General features: G+C 45.4%; 1 protein-coding gene across 1 annotated transcript in view; it reads left to right on the top strand.

The window, feature by feature from the left end:
• Window positions 1-147: 147 nt before the first annotated feature.
• Window positions 148-18788, top strand: part of T265_00049 (hypothetical protein) — a gene marked incomplete at both ends in the record, with an annotated part of 114508 nt that continues 95867 nt past the window's right edge. Inside the window, 3 exons of the mRNA XM_009163706.1 lie at window positions 148-448; window positions 2861-3120; window positions 15005-15070. Of these exons, the coding sequence (XP_009161970.1) occupies window positions 148-448; window positions 2861-3120; window positions 15005-15070 (627 nt within the window). The remainder of the gene's footprint in view (window positions 449-2860; window positions 3121-15004; window positions 15071-18788) is intronic.

The following is an 18788-nucleotide window of genomic DNA, read 5'->3' as shown; positions in this document are numbered from 1 at the left end:
AGGAAACATCATGAGGATAGATGCCAAAAAGGATTTGGGTATCTGGGTCTCTTCAAACTTGTCTTTCTCACTGCACCATGAGAAATCGGCCCAAAGGCATTCGCCATTTCACGGATGATCCGACGCACCTTCTCCCGTATTACTCGCATGGACTTCAAAATACTCTATGGGGCCTACGTCAGACCGCTCCTGGAATACGCCAACCAAGTTGTCTACTCAGGACGCACGAAAGACGTCATCCTCATTGAACGTGTCCAGCAAGCTGCCACGAGAATGGTTGTCGGCCTCAAATCCGTGGACTGCGAAACGCGTCTCGCGATGCTCGATCTCTTTCCCCTGGAGTACCGTTGCCTCCCAGGGGACCTAATTCTTACTTATGCCCTGTTTGAACAAAGCTTGGCAAACAGGTTTTTTACCGTTGACCCAGCAAACACACGGCGGGGACATAGTAAGAAAATTTTCAAGCTCAAAGCACACACATTCATTGGAAAAATTTTTCTCTCATTTCGGGTAGTAGGTGCGTGGAATAACCTTCCTCCGACGTTTGTTCACGCTCCTTCTAGAACCCAGTTTAAAGCACTATTAGACACTTATTCATGCGAATCCTCGCGCTGGCGAGCATACTGCTCCGCGCTGAGAACATGAAGAGCAGTGCTACACCCTTTTTTCACTTGTGCCTTTCAGGTGAACGACAGCCACTTACCGAGAGGAACAAAACCGACCCGGGAAACTTGGGCAATAGCCTTGATCCTGTGTATCAGTCCGTGACGTAGTGACTCGTGTTGTCTACGATGTGGGGGTTACACTCAGCCCCCAGGTTGAAAGTGCTTTACTTGACTGGATTCCATCTACAGTCGGCTTTGCGCTGTGCGGTTTTCTGTTCAAGCTAAGATCAACGCCTGTTGATGTATTAAACGGTGTTAATTTGTCATGTCAGCTCTCCCCTGACGGGCTGCAGTTCTGATTTTAAGAAGGACGGGTTTTATCGAGATCTGTTGTGATTGCTTCGGTTAGCAGGCAGAACGGATATAATGATATTAGCTGGTGATATTAATGCCAAAATTGGCCAATTAAGTTCGAAAGAAGCACAATTAGATGGTTGAGTTGGAGTTAAGGCTCAACGTATGGACAGTAGGGAGCAATTTCTTACGTTGTGTGCTGACCATCTGTTCCAGATCAGTGCAAACCTTCTGCATGAACACCCACGTCGAATTATTTGGAGGCCACTAACCACAAGATGGGCTTGAACTCGGACTAGGTCGCCATCAGTTGCAGATTGTTGTTCCTTATGGAGTAGGCAGGTTGACTCTGGTCATACCATCGTGCGGGCCCGGTTATCACTTCACCTTCCGTCTGATTCCGGTTGTCGAAGCAGAGCAACTCAGGTCATCAATTTCGACAGTAGCTCAAGGATATCGAGTTGATCTGCCTAGGAAGCTACTGGAAATGAACTGTCATGCGGATGAGTAAGGTTGAATGGGATTGGGTTAAAGAATCTATGATCTCAGCTTTCAAGTGTTTGTTCGAGTCATCTGACTCAACTAATTGAATACTGGATATCGTCGAGATCAGTAGGTCGTATGAGGGTGGGATGGATCATTGTTTAGATGGTGAGCTTACTGACCGGAAGGTCCGTGGTTCAAACCCGATCTCTGCATGTCGACTTCTCTAAGCTTGGGCGACCTGGCGATATCCCAAACCTTGTGCTTCCTTCAAGTGGCAGAGCTTTCTAGTATGGCATTTAGGCTCTGAAAGGGTGTTACAGCTGAACGGTTGCTTTCCTTTCTTCAATGGTACACGTGTGCCTCTCGACTTCCCCTGTCTAGGCTTGGGCGGCCTGGCAGTATCCCAGCCCTCGTGTTTCCTTCGTGTGGCATGGCAGCTAGGCTAGCTGGAGCTGAACGATTTTTTTTCGTGTCAAAGCTACTGCCCTCAGTACTTAGCTACCCAGTTCCTGAACTGACCAAGGACGGCTATATGTCCCACACTCTTCCGCTTCCCGGTGCTCGACCCAATTTGCCTGTGGTACACTTATGGCTGAGAATTTGATTGCCTTATTCAAATACGGAGAATCCGTAACGAGGCAATTAGAAAGCGAATTTTCGGTTGTGCAACGGGTACTTCCACTGGAGAATGTGCCCAGCACCAGAAGCTGCGTTGGTTGGGACATGTGTTGCGTAGCTGAACCATCGTTTGCCGAAGAGAGTGCTGTTCTCCATGCCCAACTCAGAGTGGCGTAAACAGAGAGGTGGCCAACCCTTGACTTGGCAGAGAAGTATGAAGGAGATCACGAAACGCTTGGGTGCTGTCGGTGCTACTCGCCTTCCCGGATGGGGACCATGTGACCTTCACTGTGCCTGATTAGAGACACTACAAGTTGTGGCTGCCAACCGATGTTAGTGGCGTTATTGTTCAGTTTCTATCCGGATTGGCCGAATGAGTATCTGGAGGTGTAAGCGCCTTGGTAGTAAGCTAACACTGAGTCCCTTCCCCGTCCACCTTTATTCTTTTCTTCACCATAAGGCTTTCAAATAAATCATAGCGGTACGGTAGCGAGGCATCGATGTTGAACAGTGATGTCATGCTTTCGATGGTCGTGATTATGATTATGTACCATTCGTCCTTTGCCTTCCTTCCCGACTGATCTTTTCTCTTACGACAATTAGTTTTGTCATAGCATTTGCTTAAAACTGCGGGGAGAAACCAATAACAGCACACTTTCTTCTGTGTTTCAGTAATCGGGTCTTGCTCCGTCACTCGAATATTTTCGGGATAATTCTGTGCCGTTCTTGTGCCATTTGAATCACTGTCGCTCATGCGTAAGTCTGCATATTTTTGGGTTGATCTCATTCATTTGTAGAACCACCGTGTGATCCACCTCCGCCCTATAGCCCACAAGGCTACTCAGCTGCCTATCCCCAAGCCCCACCGCGACCCCCCCTGCAGTACCCAGCGCAATATGTTCGGCCGTATCCAACCCAGCCTGCAATGACATACACAAACGTCGGAACAGTTCCTTACCCATTGTCCCAACCTATTGGTCATGGTCCGGTTCCTGTTCAAGGCTGCCAATTTGACGGAGGCGCGCGTTTCTCACCACAGTGCCCGCCCACAATTCCAGTTAGTTCTCCGATGTCACTGCGTTTTTCCATGTAACCTTGGCTGCCCAGTTGGGCTTATAACATAGTGATTCAGTTTTTAGCATTTGGAGATGGTGAAGAAATTGTTTCCTCGTAACCAGTGTTAATGGAGAGATGACCAGTCATTGCTACTCTTGTTAGTGTGCAGATTGAGGTCGTTTCAATTGTGGCTGTCGATGTGATGGAGGGTCTATACTAACCAATCGGGAGTAGTTTTTTTTCTGTCTACCGATTTCTGTGGTTCATCCATGGATTCATAGGAGGAATGACGGTCACTTACTTAAGTGTCTGATGAAACTGACCTTCATACTTTGCCGTCCTGTGTCCATTAGGACGTTTCCACATGGAAGGGCTAAGCTGATCTTGTTAATGCTCTAACGGAATCCGAAAACTAGTTATACGAACGAGAGAACGGGGAGCATTAACAATGTCCGCTTGTTGAGTAAAATTATTACAATAGATATATATGCAAACAAGGGACTTATCGTTTTGCAGGTACAGTTTGATAAATCCTGTTGTAAATCCGGATGCAAGTTTCCTGTCTTCTTCGCTGTTGTAACAGCCGCACGTAGTCCTGGATATCCGTGAGTGAAGCGCCGTAAAGTCCTGAGTGGCTCTGCTCCGAGCTGGGCGACGTGCGAAGCTCTGTTGAGTTGTGTCGTGTTGCTGTGCTGGCATCCCATTTGTAGGACGTTTGCGTGTGTGTGGGTGTCAGCACATGACTTTGCTACCGTATCAGACGGTAGACAGTCGATATCGGATGTGTATCGTGGTTTGTACTATTAGGGAAAAAACGAGGTCTTGGGATGAAGGGCTTGACTGTGAGCTGTGTAGTCAAGTTAGTCACGATTGTAGCGTGATTTGTGAGTGCAAGGAAAAAAAAATAAATCTCGTGATCCGGCGAGTGGCGGTGACCTGTACAATCATGTACGTGGCGAAAGGGTAGCTACAATCTCTGAAATGTTTGCTGCGCTCATGTTCGAAAAAAATGGCCACTTATATTGTCATCACTTTCTGACTTATTGTACCTGAAATACTTCGTACATAAAACATTCGGTTTGTCCAGGCATCCGTAACTCCCAGTAAACACGCCACTGGTAGCTATCGGCAAATATGGGTGGAACGTTACGCTTGCCTACAGCGGCTACGGTCAGCTAAAGGTTGCAAATCAAAAAAATTTTGTAGCACAGCTCTGATACCTTTTCCCAAGTTTTTCAAAGCTGGTGGCAGTCGGGTGTCGTCAACAGTTGCGGCCTTAAAGTCATCGAGGCGTATATACCACCAAACCAGCTGTGTCTGGTAGTGCTCGGTTTCACTATTAGATTTCACGGCATCTGAACGATAACCAAATGCGGTATCTAATTAGAAAGTGTCATGCTTATGATAACATGTGGCATGGTCGATGGATAAGGAGATGAGCGCAAAATAGAAATGTGATAAACGAGTAACTTTATTTGGTTTTTGTCCATCCGCCTCCATGGTCCTCGCACGTCGATGTTTTAGGTTTCGAGGGAATCGATCAAATAACCCTTTGGACCTCGACTGAATGACTTCCTCTATGAAGTCCATTGTTATAATCGAATGTCTGGCTACTGGTATCCGCCAGTGTTAGTGCGAAAAAAATTATCTCGCTCTTTAAAAGCCTTAGTAATTCTGTGTAAAAGATAGATTTTTTCTTCGCCATTTAACCAAGTTCCGACTGGCACACACCATGTCGAGTCTGACGTTGAATTTCCTAGTTTAGCTTGAGTCATTTATAATTGGTTTAAAGTATATGTACCTGTGTATTCCTGCCCCGCCGTTTCTCGCTTTCGTTCACTTACTTTGGCTATCAGTTGCGTTCTGTCACCAAACGTCTGGACTTTGTGACGATGTGACGTGCGCCTTCGTGACCCATTGAGCCATATTGAGTGAGGATATCACTCAGGCTGGCCACCAGCAATATAGTCTCCTGACCATCTACATTAAACATCGCTATCTTATAGTCTGGTTTTCGGGAAAATACTTTTGTTGTGCCCGACAATCATCCTCTTGTCCCTGTAAAATCGTAATCCCCACAACCAGAAATAATCTAATGTTACCTTGGTCGTCACGCGGTTTTCATCCGGGTCACCTTAGTTGCTGTATTCAGCAAGGCGGATAAACCAAACGAGTACTGATGGTGCATCTCTGTTCTCTTTCACACACTTTTCTTCCCTTCCTCACCCCACTAATAATACTCTGTTATGACTTACCGTCGTAAACGTCCAGCATGAATCTTATTCGCGGAGTCTACGCGTCAGTCGACGCTGACAATCTCAGATCTCTTGAAATTGATCTTCAAGTTTCGGCACCCGATTCAGGGGGCGAGATGACTCAGTGGTTAGAGCGCGAATTCACTGGTCGGAAGGTGTGTAGTTTGAACCTGACTTCTGCGTCTCGACTACTGTTTTCCAGGCTTGGGCAACTTGGCAGTACCCCAGCCCTTGTGCTTCCGGGTGGCATGGCAGCTAGGCACCGAAAGGATGTTACAGCTGAACGATTTCGGACCCGGTTCATCAGATTGTCTTTAATCTTCGCACTTCAAGGAACAATATACAACAGCATACTGCTGTTGCTCGCAAACTGGACTCGCTTGACACAATCGTTTAACTAACTTTCCCGTTACTCTCCTTTCGCCTCGGTTTACGCAACTGCAGTGGCCGAAGGGCAGCTGGTAGAGGTTCAAGGGTCTGTATCGTTCTGCGTCATTGGGCAGAAGGGTCCATGTTGGAGTGGGTTACCGCTAATATCGATTTCTAAATCCTATAAATAAACAGTCGCTGGTTGCTTGTTTGTCATAGCTGGGCATGACTCAGTGGTTAAAGCGCTGTGTTACTGACCTGAAGGTCCGTGGTTCGAACCCAACCCGAGCTTAGGCAACGTGCTAGTGTCTTGGCCCCCTGCTTCCTTCAGGTAACGTAGCAACTAGGTAGCGAAAGGGTGTCATGTCTGAATGATTATTGACATGATTCGGTTGTTTACCTTGTCTTATTAGGTTCCAGTATAACGCGGTTCTGACAGCATAAAAGGAGTTTTCATGAGATTTTGGGCGCCTTCTCACAATGGGCTTAAGGCATGGATATCGGTGTGGTTTCTGAGGATTTGAATGGAAATCACCTGAGACTCAACTGAGTCATTGGTTTGGATTAAACTCGGTATGATTAACGTCCGCTTTTGGAGAGGGCTCACTGTAGGCTACCGCAATGACCGAAATCGTCTGGCTACGTGATGCCCTCTACTAGCGTGCAAACAACATGACCCATTTACTCATAGCGCAGACCAACAACCGACTGTCTCTTCTTTCGTCTGGCTACGTGATACCCTCTACTAGCGTGCAAACAACATGACCCATTTACTCCATAGCGCAGCCCAACAACCGACTGTCTCTTCTTTCGGAACACGTGGGGCTTCTCGTTATGCATTTGTCAGGAGTAGATTTTGTCTTTATCTTACAAGACTGCAAGCGGCGGACATCCGCTTATCATCTTGAGGGATCGTACATCCCGAAGTCAGACGACTTGATCAAAACCATCATCTGGACCGCTTTTCATGCATTCCAACACGATATTAGTTTCCGCTAGAATATGCTTCGCAATTCTCGGAAGGTTTACACTAGGCACGGTACAGTCAGCTTTTGACACTGGATGTCAAGCAGAGCGGTAACATTACTCGAATCTCGGTAAAATGTCCCTGAACACTTAAACCCATCCAAAGATCAGAGGTCGAGCGGAAATTGGTGTGAGTACCGGCCGTGAAATCTGGCAGGCACAAGGTTAAGGAACCGTAGGAAGCAAAGAATGCAAGGACTGCATGAGGTTTATTCCATTTAATCCGTACACCGGGTCCTCGAAAACTGTTTGTGAACAATAGCATCAGGGGTCGAACTGCCTCGATCACCCCCAATAAACAGCACGCTTCTATCGCTAGGCCTAACAATTTGAGCAACTCTCGTGACCACCTGCTTTTATTGCGCTAAATTCTGGAACTATATCAGAATCCTGGGCCGTGAGAATGAACCTCGCTCCTCTTCGAAGATTCATGGCTGCGAATCTTCTCTAAAACGTCACCGGACTATTGGGCCGGATGAACTCCCATCTGGGTTATTGAAAGGGTGGATGAGGTTCTCAGTCATCTTTTGTCTGATTTGTCTTTTCATATTTGGGAAAACCACACTGTCCCAAGTAAATGTGGCAAATCGTTAATAGTGCATATCTTCAAAGAAGGGTCCCGAAGTGAACATGGGATCAGCTTGACTTTGGTCGTGATGAGGTTTTTAGCTTTACTTTTCCTTCGTCGCCAGTACAGCGTTGATTTGAGAACAGCAAACGGGAACTCGGCTGGGTGGGTTTTGAGTTGACCGCATTTTCACACTCCGTCAGATACCAGAACAGCATCAAATGTGTAAACTTCTCATAATGTTGATACTTCCAGAGGCCATCACTATACGCCTGCGAAACCCGGTACTGTGCTGTCAAAAACATTTCGTACGAACGCTGAGTCTGCCTTGGTCGTGTGACGCGAACAGCCGGGCAAGTCACTCAACGGCCCTCTATACTGTCTTACAGCATCCAACTAGATGCGACATGGGGGCGCAAACAACCACTCGTTCGTGTCTCCACGTTTTGCATTTCACTAACCAATCTTCGCTGCGTATTTCGTTTTTCGCTCCGTAACCATGAGGTATGTACTGGCCTGATGACGAGATCCCGAAAACATTAATGTTCGTCACTGCGTTCCTTTTAAAACCATAGGGATATTTAAACAATTCATTCTGTTCACTCATCTGTTATCTTCAACATTTCCCAGCAGGGAACGCCCCGGAAGTTTGTGAATGTAATAGGTTTTTTGTATTCTATAACTTGTGGATGTGTGAGAGTATATGTGGAGCTCTCCAAAGGCCTTCCCACAAAAAGTGGTGTCACTCAGGGATGTCCGTTATCTCCATTTCATTCAGTTTCGCTATCAAGGAGGTAATAAGACGAACGCCGGGAATTTTACACAGCTGCCGACACAAACCTCGTCTACTTGAAATCATGCCTTTGATCAGGAAAAGAGGGCGCGCCATTTTTTGATGAACTGACCAAGGTTATCATGTCACTCGGCATGCGCTGTGCATGAACAGTGCATGTTCACGCTCTTGGACAGGCAGTCACTAAACACACCACTTACAATCCAAGGGAAGGTACTCGAAGTTGTGGAGCGTTTTACTTATCTTGGAAGCTGTGGTAGCTCCGATTGTAGCGCGATAGATGAGGCAAATGCATGAGTCTCCAAGGCCCAGGTCGCGCTTGTTAATTGAGATACATGGGACTGCATATTCTTCATCTCGAAGGACATGTCAGGCTACAGTGCGGGCTCTTTTGTTTTAAGATGTTGCCTCCGCGAGCAGTGGAATGGTGTTATCTTCGACAACTGTTGTCTCAGAACCATAGCTCATGTAGGCTGACGCCAATGAATCATAACGAGACAATCAGAGAACGAGTGTTAAGTCGTCCAGCGGAGACTAGTCGAAAAATGTGTCCAGCACTAAAAGCTAGGATGAATTCATGATGAATCATCGTCTTATGAGGAAAGTGTTATTTTCTGTGCGGCTCGTCCAGAGAGGTAGTCAAGCTTCGGTCTGGAGAAGGGTATGGAAACAATGTCGGGAATTCCGAATGTTATCAGTCTGGCTGGTCTTGCAGAATGTGGTTCTCGTGATCCTCCTTGTTCTTGGCTATAGACATTGCAGCGTATAGCTGTTAATCGGTGTCACTAGGCTCTTGTTGCCTGAACAAGTCTGTGGCCGTGTAGACACCTCAGGATGCATGTGATCGGATAAAACTAATTGTCTTCCCTATACAAAAATTATTCAACTGAACTGCGATCGCATGATAGTGGAGAATCGGTGTTGGACTAGTTCCGAGTATAATAATTGGCGCTGATGACCAAGCTGAGGCTTTGGAGTTTAGCGTAGAGTTGGAAATCGCCGGCGTCCCGATCGAATCAGTTGGGCTTTGAGTTTAAATGGATGCTAATATTCAAGACACTACCGGATCCGAATACTCTGGTCCACATGAGGCCTTTTTATCAGTGGCTGATTTTCTTAACACCCAATGGATAGGTTCTAGTGAGGAAAAAAGCCTCATGGTTGGGAAGTCTGAATTCGGTCCAAGTCTCTTTGCCGTGAAGCCATAACGCACTACTAATTTGCAAAGTTTGCATGCTATTACGGGAAATCCAGTTCCATCAAACTCTCGCGAAGAATTTTCACGAAGGTTTGAAGGCAAATGAAGTGAAGAGTGAAGTTGTTGACGTGATGACCAGTGAAATCAATCCAGCGAAAGCATCTGAAGGAAGTATGAATTGGGAACTATGGTCTCATTGAGCGTGTTTGACCGTTGGGCATTAAAAACGGAATTCTGCACTACCAATGAAAGCAGCTACTTTTCCCCCAACATTGCGGTTATTGGCCTTGGTACCGATGATGCAATACAAATTGCCTGCATCTACCAGTATGTTTGTTTTCACTGTGTCCTCTAAACTCCTAACCAGAAATAGCTGTGTTGATTCGCTATTAGTTTCCCTATAGGAAAGAACACCCCATATTTGATTGGTCCTTCGGGTAGTCTTTCATATGTTCAGCTTGAAATAAAAAACAGCGATCGAAACGCCAAATTTTTCTGAAAATTTGTTTATGTCTTCCATTATCCTATCTGGGTCTGTATTTTGCATCTAGGTCGCGAAACCAAATGTCAGCTCACTGCTAAATTTAAAAAAGAATGACATTTTATTGCACGTCATCCAGAGTCCACTTTCTCCTCTATACCATTCGGTATGCAAACCTCCTTATTTTTCGCGGCCTAATAATCCGCGTGCGTTGTCTTTATATTTTCCGGTCATACCCACCAAATGCACAGCTCTGGCATTCAGCCAGACTACTATTTGACCGGTTCGATCCCAGTTTAGACCGGTGTCATCAGTCAATGCGACCGATCTTGGCTTGGGTAACCGGTCGTATTGGCCTCGGAGGCAGGTAACGCAGTTCTGAATCTTAGAAAGAAGCGAGGGATGCAAAGAGTTCCGTCATAGGACTACAAACACGTAGTACATAGTCGAACTTTATTTTTTCCATGTGAAGATGGCACATAAGCACATGGTTGCTGAGGTACAGGGTAGTGAAGAAACACGACGGGCTCTCTCTCCATAATTTGTTTCATTCTTCTGGACACGTGATGTGCATTCTATTATTTGGGATAAAAAACATCTGCTTCTACATTTTAAGTTTTGGATATAGCAATTCAGTCAGGCTAGCGTAAAAATATCTATCCAGTGATTAGTTTCATTTTCTTGTCGTTGTAGGCACAAGAGAATTTGACCAATCCTCAACATCCACTTTCACGAGCGAACTCCGTCGGATTTCAGAGTTTCGTAAAATAGGGATATAACCTAATTGCACGTATAAGATAAGTAAGCTAAGGGGAATTCGGTACCCTCAAATGGATGTGTAACCTCTACTTTTATTTAGTGCGGAACGAGGGTTTTGTGTAGAACTTTCCAAGCCTTTTATAGGTGTCCCAACTAGCCTTCATTTACTTAAAACCGGCATGAGGTTTTCTTTCACTTTTGACCATAAAACGCGTATTGCGATTCAGGTTGTCACATAATTCGAACATCGATGATAAACAGTAAAGTAGAGGAAATAACTCGGGTAAAGTTTATGGAGGAAATTGAGTCAATCACGAAAATAATTTGGAGGAATGTCGAGGGCAAACGAACGAAAAGCACTTGACCTTCAGGTCTTCCTATCTGTTGCTTCTGTACAACCCCTATGAAAAGGATGGACTTTATCATGGCACATAATTTTAAACGGATCGATTATCTATTGAGCAATGTTGAATATTTCACTGTAGCACACTTACCGCCTTTCGTACTAATTTAGTCAATAGGTAGGACTTCGACAAAAGGTCATTGGGAAGTGAGTTACGTCCGTATGTACACGTTTGCATACGTTGCTATGCAGTGGTCTCTCCCTATTACGGCGTTCGGAATGCAGGAGGAATTCAGTTGTAGTTCGCCAGTGGTCCAGTCAGAGAGGGATTCACTACTTATATTTTCATATTTTCATGATCGCATTACAGAGTTATTACAGAGAAGTAGAGGGAGCACTGTACCAAATAACGCTGCATTCCACATCCCAACTACAAAATAAATAATAAAAAATAATCGTTCACCTGTAACACCCTTTCCGTGCTTAGCTGCCATGCCACGTAAAGGAAGCATGAGGGCTTGGATACAGGCTACCCAAGTTTAGACAGGGGAAGTCGCAAAGCAGAGGCCGGTTTGGAATTACGGACCTTTCGGTCAGTAAACTCGCACACCAACCACTGAGCTCTCTCGCCACGTGCGTCCTACCCCTAGTGGACAACACACTGAACCAAATTTGTTATACTAATGTCAGATTGAAGTGTTTGCCGTCAAACTGGAAGCCATGAAACTCCCACTTTTTTGCTGTGACCGGAAACCTCATAGAACATGATACGATTGTGTTGGCTTGTAGGCTTGACGGCTTTTACGCACTCAACTTCTCGGTAAGTATGATTCAGAGTGAAGTTGGGCCGTTGAAAACACCGTAAAGTGTTGCTTGATATTGTGTATCAACAGGTGTAGGAATGTCGCCCTTCGTCATTGATGAAGTGGTTCTTAAATATGTCAATGTTACAGCTCACATGATTGAACACGAGTATGCTTTTCATGGACCCATAGTCGTTTGCAATAGAAAACACGCAAAACGAGGTAATTAATCATAGTACAAGGCACCTGATTTAACCAGAGTGACTGATGTAGCCGAAGTAATCTAGCAGGTGAGAGGCAGTGGGCTAAGTACAGTGGAATAGTATACATGTTGTTTTTTAAATGCACGCACGACGAGTTTAGGGTGCTTCAGTGATCAGTAATAATAATAATCTTTTAGCTGTAACACCCTTTCGATGCCTAACTGCCATACCACCGGAAGGAAGCGCGAGGGCTGGGATACGGCCAGGTTGATCAAACTTAGACAGGGGAAGCTGGGATGCAGAAATCGGGTTGCAACCGCGGAACTTCCGGTCAACAAATTCGCACTCTAACCACTGAGCCATCTCACACCCTTCAGTGACCAATACTGAATGCTGAATAGTATATTCATGTTCACCATGCAGTACCCAGGCATCACAACCCAAAGTCATGCTAGATGCGCTGCGACACGTTACGTGGGTACCCTCTGTTCCCACACGTACTTCATTTGGAAGGAAACGGAGCCCATTTTGCCATTTCCAAGCACCATTTCTTAACACTGCTACTTTCGCGGACATGCCACTGGGATGTTGGATCCTACACTTGTTCTATGAGGGTGAACGATGCAGTCCAGTCCATCTAGTGACAAAACGTATGGTATTTACTGTGTTCCCTTCTTGTTTGTTATTTCATCACTCACAAAATTGAAGTGCAAAACATGGTAGGACTCGAAAAATCCTTGATTGATGCATATCAAATGAGTTCAAAACTCAAACTCTCCCAAATCTGAAAAACACTAACGCGTGGGAAACAAATAGCATATGAGTACAGGACAGCTGTGGAGCATTTAGGAGTTTTGTACGGATGAAATTTAGCTGTAGTTTTAAAAATTTTGGGAATTTGGAAAGCAGGATATGGTGTAGGAGGATTCCAAAGATGAGCAGTCCATTGAAATCAGGAGCCGCATGATATGAGGGAGACCAGAAACTCCGACTGCTTTTACGGGGTTTCAGAAATATAAGTTTGCGGTGCGTCTGTTGAACTGATTGGCCCCACAACCGGTGAACATCCTTGCGGTCTTGTTGATGATGATATTACGGCAATTGCCTGGAACAACTGTTTGAATGAGGGACGCCATCGGCTCTTATTTCGACACAAAGATGTGCTTGAGGAAAATACACTAGAATGGGAGGGAGTTGCACCATTAACAAGTGGTTCACTGGCGTTCTGTCACCAAGGATAGGCTTGAGATAGTTAAGTGACTAAGGCGCCGGCCTAGGTACTGGAAGGTCCGTGGTTCGAACTCAACCTCAGCATCTCGACTGCTCCTGTTTGTGTTCGGATAACTTCGCTGCATCTAAGCTTTCGTGCCTCCTTCCGTTGACATGGCAACTAGGTACCGAAAGAGTGCTACGACTAAATGATTTTACTTTTTACGCTTCATTATGGACGCTTGTGGTATACCCAGCAAAAGCTGTAGAACTTGGGAGATTCAGCAGTTCCATGGACGATAGTCAGCGCTGTCGAATGCCGTCCAAGTCAGCAGGTGGGAGCGCCAATAGCACCGTGGAAGGAAGATGCTTTTTGAGGATCGCTGAATTTAAGTGGAAGCGAGTAATAGTGGTCGGAAGAGTCAATGGGGACAGAGGAATCAACTGAGTATCATGAGGGATGGGTAGCTTAGATCATGTGTACTTCCGTAAATCGTTGTACTCTGTACACGGCCGGTATTATAAGGAATCTTTTGCAAACAGTTCAAACAACTAATATGGTGAATGTGACTTATGCCGTTGCGTATAGACCTACTGAACCCGGATCAGCTCAGCGATTTGAGCGCCAACCCAAGTGCACCTTGTCAGGAAGGTCAGATTCCTGGAGATTATCCAAGAATATCCGAAACCTTCTGAGGCCCTCTAACTCCACTAAACCCCGATCAGACAGCCTTGAATCGAGGTAAGACAGTGCCCTTCAAAATATAGCGCGAGGCAGCCTTGGATCAAAGACAGATAGTGCGAGACAGCCTTGGATCAAGGTCAGACAGTGCCCCCTAAATATATAGCGCGAGACCGTTGCATTTTCGCACGCTTACTCGCTTGTTCACATTAAAGCTGTTTTGTTCCTTGTCGGCGAGTTTTTTCTGGTACTAGGCGCTGGATTGGGGACAGCAGTCAGATATAACACACCTTTACTATTATTCCTCTGCACACAACCTAGCACAATACCAAGCTTTATGCTTTCTTTGATTTGCATGACTGGTTTGCACTGTGAATGGTTTATGTATCCACCTCTTGATCTTCATACGTGCGGACTTGACGGAGCTTGAAGATGTGATCAATGCGTCCCTAAATCACAGGGCAGTTTACATTATTTTCGCGATTCCGGTTATCGGTTTTTAGTCTGTTCGTTGAGCTAGGCAATTTGGTTGCCAAGATTTAAACACCAAACGAGTTAGCATCATTAGTGCATTAGTTGTTGTGCACTCCACGCCGCTATACAGCAACGCACTGATGATGTTGAATTAACTGGTGGCGAAGTGTTTGTGAATGAATGGCGCAGGTTAGCCAATGAACCAGACTAGTGAAGTACACTCACCTGTGTACCAATTCTGTTTTCACGGCAGATGTTCTTATTCAACTGAAAATGCTGCCCCAGGCTTTCTCATTTTCCAGTTAGTATCGCAATACATTGTGCAGACGTGACACACTACGGAAGGTTGTCGAAGAGCTTTCAGCCACCTTATGAGTAGTATATCACGCCCATACAACCAAAGACTATTTATGCGACCTCAGGTAACAAAATTCCCCTCAGTGACAAACTCCGCTTGACTTTGAAAACCAGTCAAGCTTTGCAGCAAGATTCCTTGACGTGCTGCCTCTTGTTTTATTGGAACATGACTTCTTTGTGATATTATTCTTTCAACGTAATTGTACGTCTGGTTAGCAGGGGAAATCGACGAGTTTGTTTTTTTCAATCATGGCTTGTAGTGTAACCTAGGCAATACTGTGTTCACACTAGAGCTTAACTTTTTTGTGAATTACAGTCAGAGCTTGATTTCTAACCAGATTTACTTTGTGCTTTTGAATTTTCAGCCACCCCCTCCAGGTTACGTTCCAAATGCAGCTCAACAATTAGCTCAGGCTGGGTACAATATCCAGGTACGCCAAAGTGGTCACAACAAAACTGGTGGCTGGACTTTCTGGTGATGGGACCAACTTCCAAGATTCGCGAGACATTCTGATATTTATTTATTCCTTTGACTTTGCACTTGTTTCGTACAATCCGACTTCACTTTCTTTTTGTGGCGCTTTTTCTCCAGACAACAATCTTATTTTTCGTCCTCTTTTTTTAGCACGTTGTTTTATCTCAGCTAGACAACCCACTGTTAATCGACACTAAGTTTTCTCTTGATTTCCTGATCAGAAGCGAAATCCATGCTCGTTGTTCTATTTTCTGACCCATCTGCCGTCGCTGTTGCTCCATCACAGGCATGTTATCGTGCGTTACCAGCTGGTTACACTGAGCACTCGCCAGTGAAAACCCATAGATCCTACACAAAATGAGTGTGGCGAGATGTGCTAAATACCTGTAAGAACTCCAAAAGGAATAGTGGGCATCTAATAAGCGAATTGACGAAAACTACAATTGTTGGATGACGATCACAATTGATTAGTCCGGACACTCCACAGTGTCTTCTCTCTGCAGTATATCTGAAGTGGTTTGCAAAGAGGACTGAAAAGGCACGGAGATCATCGTCATCTGTAAGAACCGCATTCTTGTAGAGCGGCTACAGGTGCCACAGTTTCATTCACTGATTGGTGATTTGAGGAGGTAGGGTAGATAGCTACGCATTGGAGGCGGGAGCTGATATAATTGATGCATAAATACAGGGTTGGGGGATCGAGAAGAGGGTAATGCATTGAACGCAATAGCTTGGATGCGCGAGCGCCATTGGGAGCGTGACTGGGCCATGTTTGACAACGTCTCCAACCATTGGTGTGTCACGTCCTGGGGTCCCCATCCAGGGAGACGGCAATGATATACGCAGCTGAGTTTCCTGGTAATGGCCTTCATACTTTGCTGATCTCCCTTGGCTCGTTTACACCCTACGCCGGGAGAGGGCATCTGATTAACCGAAAATGTGAGACTAAGGATATGGATTAAACCAGAACCATCCGATCTTACTAGCTAATCTTGGTGGATCATGGATTAGTCATACAGTCCTTTCCAGTGTGCTTCTCTGGAGAGTGAGCGACGCGATCGATTTTGATGGTCAGCTTGTATCGGAGCTGTTTGTGTATAGTTGGCTTACAATCCTTTGTTTAACTTTCTCAACATATGAAGAAAGCACAGAGGAATGAACCATTGCACGGATGTATTTCATCTCTACGGTTGTATACTACGGACAGTAGCACGTAAATGGAACAGGGCAGGAGTTTTCACCACCGCCATTTTGATAGCTGGTGGCACACCAAGCAAGCGCCAACAGTATGATCGGTATGGTCTGTTCACACGGTTCTGGTTTCCAGTTTCTGATAGCAGTGGGTTCAGTACACACTTGAAGAGAGAACAAGATGTAACTGGTCTGTCTTGAGATAGCTAAAATCCCTGTTCTTTCTTGAAGTTTGCCGCGTAAGAGTCGTGTTTCAAGGCTCTCAACACGCCTTACAGTATTCATCTTCATGCACACTGAATCGGCTGGTTAGCCACACAATGAGACTATAACCATTTTCGCCCAATGTTGCTTATTCAATCAGTCGAAACTCGTTTCGGCATTGAGTAGTCGGTAATACTTCTGTACCGACTTGTGGATCCGAGATTTAGTTGAAGGATGACACGGCACCGACGGGATGTGAAATGGCATCCATCAAAGAATATAATTAAACCGTTTAGCTGTGGCAACCTTTCGTTGCCTACCTGCCATGCCATCCGAAGGGAGTACGAAGGCTGGGATATTGCCAGGTTTCTGAAGCCTAGAGAGGGGAAGTCGAGAGGCAGAGATAGGGTTCGAACCATGAACCTTCCTATCGGTAAAACTGCGCTCTAACCCCTTCGGCCATCAAAGAACGCACCACCAGAATTTGAGATTGCCGCATACAGCCATACCGGGTTTTGAACCACCGTCATCAATCTGATCAACTAATGTGCGGGGTGGATTCATCCCGCACGCTTATGCTGCAAGACGTATGAAACATTATATGGGACATACTACAGTGCAGCGCCGATTCGCGTGCCATTTCAGGCCTCAGTGAACTGACCGATCCTAGTTAATTAGAACTCAGTAGTTTTCCATCAAAGTGTGGAGGTTTTCTGATCCGACCACATTGGCTTTCTGTAGATCGTCTCTACAGTACCCTCTGGTCTCCGATTTAATGCAATTTTAAAGACTGAAACCTGTCGCTGATTCTTCCCTCTTCAGTAAATTGGACTGCTCTGTGGACTGAAATACCGGCGAATTGGCTCCCGCGAGGTAACAGTTTATTCAAAGGTGACGTATCATCAAAGTGGCATCTGTAAGGCGGAAGTTGTTTGATTACAGGACCAATTTTACTGATGCAAATATTTGAATTGGTACCAAGCAGACAGCCCATTGCTGTTCCATCTATTTTTCCAAAGATAGGGTCACTGAACACAAAGTGCATATTAAGTGTACATCGTAGAATTAGTTCTTCGAAATCCAAGACCGGGGTCACTATAGTAGTTTTCACTTGGATGATAAAATTGAAGGTAAAATCAAGCGTTTCATACAAAGTAAGGTATATAAGGGCAAATAAGGGACTTCCGACATATCGTTGTAATTGTGGATACACAAATGAATCCGGACATGCTACCCGTCAGCCAGCTAGCAGTTGCATGGTTAATGGAACTTCTTATATCAAGGATGGGATACAGTGGACAGTCTTCCTCGTTAGTCATTGGGATCCCGTATATGAGAGGAGAACGAGCGTCCCTGTTGGCAGCAGATTTTCCTACTGAGACTCGGTAAAATGGTCGTTTTAAGGAGTCCGTTATTTGTTCCTTCATCTTTTTAGTATCACCTCTCTTATATATATCGTCTGCAAAACGTCGACGTGGCTGAGCGGATGGCATTTCAGGGGTATTCCTTCGGGTGGGATGTGACGCCTACGCAGGGTATTCTAATAGAATTAAGGAAAAACACACTTGCGAATGCAGTCCTGGATAAAATCGGCTTCACTGTTCGCAATGGTCAGTTTACTCACAGGGCCAAAGCGGTCGCTACTACATTACGTCACCAGAAAAGTTACGTGAATCACTGATGTTGGCTCGGTAGCAAATCCGCCGTCTCCGACCAATGCCAACTGATCGATGCAACTGAAATGGCGTATGGAAAACTTTAGACGGCGTCTTTGCACTTGGGTGTGCAATATTCTAGCCATATTTATAACTACTTGCCAGTTGAGATTCTATCTAGAAAATTGTTCGCAAACACGTTTCTAAAACAACTTGGGCATATTGAAGATTTAAGCTGGTTCTGTATTCCTTCGACTGGGGGCTCCTGCATTAAGCCACTGGAGATAGAGTCTATTCCTGACATAATTGACCTTATTGCTTTGAAAATCTTGTCCAAACCTACTAGTTCAGCTCTTTTTAGCAATGATCTTACAGCATTTCGTTCTGTGTTCAAATGACGGCACGAAAAGAAATCCGAATTGAGTCAGTCTACGATACCTGGTCACATAGAAACCTGATTCGTTGGCTTAAACAAGACAGTCCACAAAACTGAGAGAACGGTCATCATCATCATTGTCAGCTGTAAGAACCGCGTACTGGTCGTACAGTGGTTGTAACTGCCACAGCTTCGTTCGCCGATGATCTGGGGGGGGGGGGGGGAGGGTAGGGGCAGTTTGCGGCGGG

The sequence above is a fragment of the Opisthorchis viverrini genome (assembly GCF_000715545.1).
Source record: "Opisthorchis viverrini unplaced genomic scaffold opera_v5_1, whole genome shotgun sequence".
Lineage (NCBI taxonomy): Eukaryota > Metazoa > Platyhelminthes > Trematoda > Opisthorchiida > Opisthorchiidae > Opisthorchis > Opisthorchis viverrini.
The sequence above is the reverse complement of the archived record's forward strand: the minus strand, read 5'-3'. Positions and strand labels throughout refer to the sequence as shown.